Raw genomic sequence first — 8,291 nt, forward strand, 5'->3', positions numbered from 1 at the left:
CCTTCCTTACCCGGGAAACGAATAACTTGATGGTAGGTTGACGGGACTGCTTTCATCTCGTGTATCCATCTCCGGCCCAAGATCGCGTTATAAGCCGAGTCTGCATCTATTACCACAAATCTTGTCATTACCACTTTAGACCCTGCTGAGATCGGGAGTGTAATTTCTCCTACCGAACTGCTAGCGGCACCGTTGAACCCATAGACGAGGGTCGGCGTTGGCTCCAAACTACCTGAAACCCCCATTCTCTTAGCCGCGCTTAGGAAGAGAATTTCCACCGCGCTCCCCGAATCCACAAGTATTCTTCGGAGCTCGACGTTTCCCACTGGAGCGCGATTACTAACGCGTCCTGATGGGGCCCTGCTGTCCCCCTTAGGTCACTCTCTGTGAATACGATTGCCCGGGGATCTGCTCTGTGGTTTGTCGTTCCAACTTCCCGTACTCCTGACGCCACGCTGTTAACCCCGACCATATGTCGGATCTTTTTTACCTTCTCTCGAATCTCCCGCCTAGACGGCACTTCGGCCCCTAATAATCCTGTGATGGTATGAACTATCCTGCGCTCTTCCGTCTCTCGACGCCCTCCTTTAGCTGGCCTTCTTTGCTCGGGCTTTCGCTCAGCTCTCTCGGTAGTCTCCCCACTTCTCCTTCCTCCCGCGGAAACATAACCTTTCAGCTTCCCTGCTTCGATCATATCCTGGATGATATGGCGCAGCCTGTAGCAGTCCTCAGTAGGGTGATCCTCAGCCTCATGATACTCGCAGAATGGTTTTCCGGGTTTCCCCTTATACCCCCGTGGCGGCTGAACGAAATCGGGCTCCCTCCTTATGTGCCTCAGTATTACGGATAGTTTTTCGTTGAGCGGGGTATACACCCGGCCTCTTTTCCACCACGACTGCTCGTTCGAATCTCTCCGCCTTTTCTTACTTCCTTCCACTCCGGGGTGGGTCGGTACCTTTGAAGCGTCTACTCCTCCTTCGCTGTTAGCCACTGTCTGGGTGCTTCTTCTTCTGCCCTCCACAGATTCTTCCACCAGGATGTACTTTTCCACCTTCGCATACAAATCTTCTAGACGAGTAGGATCAGACTTGATCAAGGACTCATGCAACCGTGTTCCCGGGATCACCGCAGCGATGCATGCCGCGCATGCTGTGGCCTCGTCCATGCCCTCTACGTCCAGGGCTCTCGTTCGAAAACGGGTTACGAACGACCTAATACTCTCCCCGGGCTCCTGTCGAAGGTTAAATAGAGTGTTAACTCCGACCTTCTTCCTTCGCAGGTGCACGAACTGCCCAACGAACGTTTCTTCCTGTTCGGAAAAGTTCGTAATGGACCCAGCTGGTAAGGCCTGGAACCACATCATGGCCCCGAGCCTCAAGGTTGACGGAAACAGCTTGCAGAGCAACGGATCATCATTTTGGTACAGCACCATTTGACTTCTGTAGTGCAGTATATGGTCCATGGGATCTCGCGTCCCGTCATAAGTTTCAAACTTTGGCATGTGGAACGACCTGGGTGGTTCTGACTTCATTATCGCCTGCGAGAATGGTGTCCCTTTGAGTTCTCGAATTGCGTTCCGTACCTTTTGCGCGGGATCCTTTCCTCGCGCGAATTCCTCATCCCTCCTTTTGAGCATCTCCTCCACTTCCTTCCTCGTCATGGTTTCTTTAACTTCGGAGCTTCCCTGCTGCGTTTTTACTGCTGCTGAATCTTCAGTCCAATCTACCTCCGTTCTTGCCGCTCGAACAGGATGGTCGCTACTTTGCTCTGCCCCTGGGCCTTCCTCGGTCTCCGCACGCTCGCCTAACCTTTGCCTGAGCTCTTCGTTTTCCTTTCTTATTTTCACTATCTCATCATTTTGTTTCTCCAACCCCCTGCGCATTTCCTCTCTCATCTCTGTGAGTAAGTTGTACATTGCTAGCATTGGATCCGGCGCATTTGGGGGCGAGTCTGCTGGTGGTAGATTTGATGACTCTCCACGATTTTCGCCTCTAGCTCTTCCCATATTGGTCGTTTTTCTCCTTGTAAGTATCCCACAGACGGCGCCAAATTGTAGATGCACGAAATGGCTCTACACTTTCCTTCTCTTTAAGCTCGGGGGACCTGCAAAACAGCCCACTCCGACGATCAAGTTAGCAAAATTGATCAGTGTAGTGTGTTTAGAGAAGGAGCATTCGAACCTCTTTTACCCATAGTTTTCTTCCTTATATAGGCGTTCAACTTGATCGTTTTCTGTGCCACCCCTTGAGGTGACTTGGGGTAGTTAGCTTACTCCCTGACATGTCAGCTGCAGGAGTTGTTGCAACTGCCCCATCACTTCTGAGAAAGTCAGAGTTGGCCTGACATGACGTGGGTTGTTAGAGCTGGCTGTCTATTGCAGGCTCATCTGTCAGACCCGTCATGCCGACTTACGAGCTGATGGCACAGTTCCGAGCTTAGAATACATGCATTCGTCGGGGTTAATAAACCGAGATACGACATCAAATCATTAATCTTGGCCCCTGATCGAGCCACGTGTCCGTGCTCAAGAATTTTCCCCCACATATCCATACAGGAAAATGTATATATAACGACGAGATTTAGCGATAGTCATGTTACATCCGTCGGTGTAAAGTACTATAGTGACGGACCGAAAAGATATCGTTAGTATAGAATTAATTTTTTACATTTTTTTTCCACTTCTTTCTTATTTTTTCCTTAAGCAAACGAGGTTTTTTTTTCCTCAATTTCTATTTTCCTTCAACCAAACTCTCTCGATTTCAATCTTGTATTCGTTTGATCTTTTTCTCTCTCTCAATTGATATACTCTCTCGATTTCGATCTTGTATTCTCTCGATCCCCTCTTTTGAATCAAGTACTGTTAAATGAAGAATATGTGAATCTCAAAATAGTAATGTAAATCAAATGTAGAGAAAAATAAATTGAAGTGATCGAGGAGTCAAATCTATTGATCAATAAAGAGAAAGATTAAGTACATGGATTGAATTTTCATGTGTCATGGAATGTGTATCAGAATCAATGTGTAAATCGAGAAGATAGGGACAATTTATATAGACTTGAATGACCAACGACCGCTTAGTCCCAGTGTAACATGTGTCATACATGCACCATATTTAAATAATGAAACCATGTGCGTCCCAACTTCCAACCAAAAACATGGTCATTATGTAGAACCCAGATATAGCCCACCTCCTGTCATGCGCACATATATAGTTAATATAGCCCTTATTCTAACTCATCATAGTTAATATAGCACTTATTCTAGCTCATATTTTGATGAATCATCTCTTATATATTCAATTAAAGAAAATTAAATAAAAATAATTTCGAGGAGACCACTTTTGAAAACTACCTTTTATTTAAAAATAAATTCCTTTATTCATCTCTTCTTCTCGATATCACCAAGGAACTACAACATCAAAAGTGGATCTAAACAGGATCACATGAATTTCAATTTAGAAAATTTGCATATAATTAAGAAACTGTTGATAGTCAACTTGAAGTGAGTAAGATTTATAATGCTTAATGACAAAGTACCATATTGGTAGGCCTATTGAATTCAATTATGTCTACACTCACATGATATGATGTTTAGGTGGAGCTACAAATCCTATTTTATTTTATTTTTTTAAATGGCACTCTCATGATCTTGCTTGTGCTTCCATGTACCTTTTTGAACCTAGACCTTAGATGAATTTTTTTTTTTTGTTATGATGGGATTTGGCCGAACTTATGTCTGATTAGGGGGGGTCGAAAGAGTCAGAACTGGAGCCAAGGCATATGAGTCCCTCCCCCGAGCTCATGCAACGCCCACACATCACATGCCCCAAGTAAGTGAGGGTGCGCCTCTGCGGGAGGCCCCAAGGAAATATTGCTTGTATTAGGTATCGAACTCACAACCTATAGACTCTCACTACTTATTGAATCCGAAATTGCCATTGAGCCACCCCCTTGGGATTTTAGATCAAATTTATGTTACCTGATTCGTCTGTCTCACGATTCAATATTTAACACTCTAGATTGAACCCTCTACAAAGAAGTAATTTCATAAAGGGCATTTAAGTCATTTATATTGGTATAAGAGGAAAAGACCTAACTGAAGGAGAATATAATCAGTTTGAATACAAAAGGGTATCGTGTCTCCGTATTGAGCCCGCAAAGGTAGGGTCAAATTCAATAATTTTCATCCTATCAAATTTGGGTTGGATAGGGCATAATATTGGTCAATCCGAACCAGCCCAACTCATTGCTATATCTTATGGATATATTAATATTATATATAATCAGATGCATTTTTTCAACTAAAACTTAAATAAAAGTCAAATTTATTTATATAATTATAATTTAACTCTCATATATAAATAATATAGCTTAAATAAGACATTGGCTTCAAATTTAATTGGATAATCTTCACACATAAAAAATTATTTGAAAAGTACAACTTTCTTCCATTACAAAGGTCCAAAGTCATTCCAACATTTTTGTCATTTTTATTTTGCCAAAATCGAGATCCTATTAGGGCTAGGTTAGGGTTTAGTCGACATAGCTTGATTGACAAACTTTGTGATGTCAGCAACCTATGCTATCATGGATTAATAAATCTTATTAGATTGGTTCCTTATTGAAACCCAAATCATTAATCTAGACTCGAAGTTATTGGATTAGAATAGATTAGATTTCGGGTATGATCCGATCCATTGATGGCTCTATATTACGTAATTTACCCATAACGTGAAAAAAACCTATATTTGACGGCCCAAGGTTGTCGAATTTCATAAAATTTGACAGACCAAGGCATCAAAATTTTCATTGTCAATTTTTTTTTTTCGATGGACTGAAATTGTTAAATGAAGGGAGGATGGGAGAAATTTGATGGCTCTAAGCCGTCGAATTGGGGATCATCAAAAATTTAATGGCCATAGGCCGTCAAAATTCACTTTCTAAAATTTGTGGGCTTTGGCTAGACAAATTTTCTTATCAAAATTCTTAGTTTTCACATAGTAACATCTAGGGCATAAAATGAGTTGGACTTGACTCGATATGCCAGTGATCTAAAAATTAAATCAGCAATTTTGGATCCTTGGAGGTAGGGGCGGATTTAGAGTGGGGGCACTTCCTCCACAAGAGTTTTCAAATTGTATGGATTAGCATGCTATTGCGATAAATTTTAGCTGTGGATAAAGAAATTTGCCATTGTTGTCCCCACAAATTATTTTTTTCCACTCTTAATTGTCCCCACGACTATTTTTTTCACTCTTAATTGTCCCCCACAAAAAATTTTCTACTCTTGGTTGCCCCCACGTGAACAAAATCCTGGCTCCGCCCCTGCTTGGAGGCTTGGAATAGATCCGAATTGAAAAATAAGTTGAATATGAGTTGATGTTTCTTGACCTGATTCGATCTAGATCGGATGTATCCATTCTATAGATTTGACCCAGATCTAAATGATATGTTGCTTATTTGATTTGTAAGGATAATAGTGTTAATTTTGATTAAATAAATATATTATCTTTCTAAACCCGAATACCTGTTTCAAACCAAAAGTGCAAAATTCTACCCATACAAACAAAATCGTCTTCTTCAATCTCCACCATCAAAACCCTAACTCCAAAATCATCCAACTCCAATTGACTTCAACGTTCAACATCTCATCTTCAAGCTCAAGAATCATCATTTTAGATGTTGGTTTTCTAGGACGCTTTTTTTAACTTTCTTTCTTTATTATTATTATTTTTTTTGAGATTTTGGGGATTTTGTTCCACATTTTCCAACCTCTTAGTCTTAGATTAATGTTTGCTAATTTCAAATGGTTAATCTCTTGGTTAAACTATTTTAAACTATTTTAACCTATTCAGTCTCATCTAACACTCATCATCTTTAACATCTTACAAACCCTTGCAGTTTCTAACCGAAAATCCATCATGTACTTATTTGGAAATTGTATCTTGTTTTTGAGGTTTGAATGTTAAAGAATTCCTAATGGTTTCTCCCTCAAGAAATTTAGGTAAAGTCAGATATGCTCTTAGTTAGTAGGATCCCAATTAGATTCAAATTTGGGTCCAAATAAAAAGAACTGAATTCAAATATGGATATACTTATATTTGACCCGGATCAAACCCAATTTACACCCTATCTAAGTCTTTTAATATTCTTTATAAGTATTATAATGACTCTCTCACGAACTCATCAAGTTTGATTCAAGCTAAATAATAGAACAACGTTAGTGTTATAACGTATTATGGTTTGTGGGTGCCTATAGGACAGGCATCCTCTTTGGGTTTAAGGGGGTAAAAAAGAATAAAGTTGTAGGGGTGCGAACTCATTTTCGAAGCAAAATAGAACTTATCTTTGTACAAATTGACATTCAAAATATATTGAAAAAAGAAGAAATATGACAAACAATTAAGTTGGTGGTGTATTATTGGGAAAAGGGGGAAGAGGAAGTCAATTTACAAAGTTGAAGAGGTAATTATGAAAAGATGTAGAATAAAAAATCAATGAAATGGGGAGATGAAAAAATGAATAATTAAAATGTAAAGTTGTTGAAAAGAAAATAAAGTTGAAAGAGTATTATTGTAAAAGAGGTAAGAGGAAAAACAATAAAGTTAGAAAGGCCTCTATTGGAAAAGAGAAGAAACCCAACGAAAATAAAGTTGGAGTGGAATTAATGAAAGGGAAAATTATTAGAATATATATATATATATATATATATATATATATATATATATATATATATATATATATATATAAATTATTAATTATTAAAAGATAAAAATTTGAAATTTTCAAAAAGGTAAAACCTGGTGGTCCAATCGTCAACTTTCAAGCGGACCAAAATACCCACTTAAAACCCAACGGTCCAACCACTGATTTTTCAAAATAAATATATATTGAATTATATATAATATTAAATACAAATACGATATATATATATATATATATATATAATATATATATATATATATATATATTACATGGTATAATAAATACTTCAAGAACCTAGTACAAAAAGAAATTGATGTAATAAGGTCAAATCTATCGGATGTTCCCAAGATCGGTCAAATACAGTCTGTCCATCCTTCTCTCATAAACGAAATAGTAATTCCAGTAGACAAAGATACAGTAATAGGATCACCTTATAAAGCAATAAAATTCAAAGACATAGACCAATTAGCTCCTACAGGAAAAGACATAGATAACATAATGAAACAAAATAATTATACAAACAGATATCTCACTTCAATTGGATAACAATTAACAAGAATGGAGGATAATTATTCAAAATCCATGCTCACAGAAGTAAAACAAACACCTGTCATAGCCCAAATGAAAAATAAACCCCACTCTTTACACCTTATGAAATACCAGAAAAATTAAGAATGACAATTCCAGATAAACAAGAAGTATTACAAGAAATAAGTGAAAAACTAGCCAAATTAAGCTTGGGAAAAGGCAAAGAATCATAGTAGTAAATAAAATAGCAGAAACAGAAGTGGAAACAAGTTCCACGGAAAATGAAGAACAAGAATATACAACAAATTTAGACCAAATCTCAAACAAGTATGAGGGTATTGACAGCATCTCCTATATCTTGGCCTTGTTCGTTTTTTAATAACACTCCTGCTTCTGTTGTTTTGTGTTTGGTAAGGATGAAATTCCTTTGGTTTTCTGTTACATAATGATCCCACCATCCTTTTAATTGGCCTGTAAATCCTGAGACTAGTCTTTGAGCTATTTGATGATCTGATGCATATGGTTGTGCGGCTGTGCCAACCATGGTCATTTCTTGTAGTAAGCCTATGATATTATATTCCGTTAATCCGTCTAGGTTCCATTCATATAAGGATTTTCCGTCATATATTGATTGGGTCATCATATTTCTTTCTTCGTATCCTACGTCTAATGGTGTGGGTCTGCTGTAATAATTTGGTAAATTTGGTCTGATTCTTGCTCTATGGATAGTAGAGGCCATATTGACTATTTCGTTTATGGGAGGAGGATGGACAAACTGTATTTGTCCGATCTTGGGAACATCCCATAGATTTGATCATTCCTTGCAGGATCTTTAAGGTGGAAGTGAGTTCTACTTCAAATTTTGAAAAAAACTTTTAATGTAAAAGTAACTTTAAATATTCTTGTCTAATTTCAAATAGTCTTTGATAATTTTCTTCATAATCCTCATCTCTTGGTCTATTTTCTCTTATATAAGATAAATGTATGCTGTATAATTCCTGATAATACATCTTTAATATTTATAGTCTTTCTTTCTTATTGAAGTTATAACGAGGCAT

The 8,291-nt window shown here is 38.1% G+C and overlaps 1 protein-coding gene across 1 annotated transcript; it reads right to left on the reverse strand.

Annotated features, from left to right (window-relative positions):
• Positions 1 to 259: 259 nt before the first annotated feature.
• Positions 260 to 1,660, reverse strand: LOC147380736 (uncharacterized). The gene has a single exon (XM_086431326.1). It carries the CDS (start codon positions 1,658 to 1,660, stop codon positions 260 to 262), a length of 1,401 nt encoding a protein of 466 aa, XP_086287452.1.
• Positions 1,661 to 8,291: the final 6,631 nt, after the last annotated feature.

The sequence above is a fragment of the Akebia trifoliata genome, unplaced genomic scaffold, assembly GCF_017979445.1.
Source record: "Akebia trifoliata isolate Shusen 1 unplaced genomic scaffold, ASM1797944v1 Contig01041, whole genome shotgun sequence".
NCBI classification, from domain to species: Eukaryota; Viridiplantae; Streptophyta; class Magnoliopsida; order Ranunculales; family Lardizabalaceae; genus Akebia; species Akebia trifoliata.

What these genes read in the sequence shown, in the direction of transcription:
- LOC147380736 (XM_086431326.1), bottom strand. Translation starts at nt 1,660, where the DNA reads ATGACGAGGAAGGAAGTGGAGGAGATGCTCAAAAGGAGGGATGAGGAA.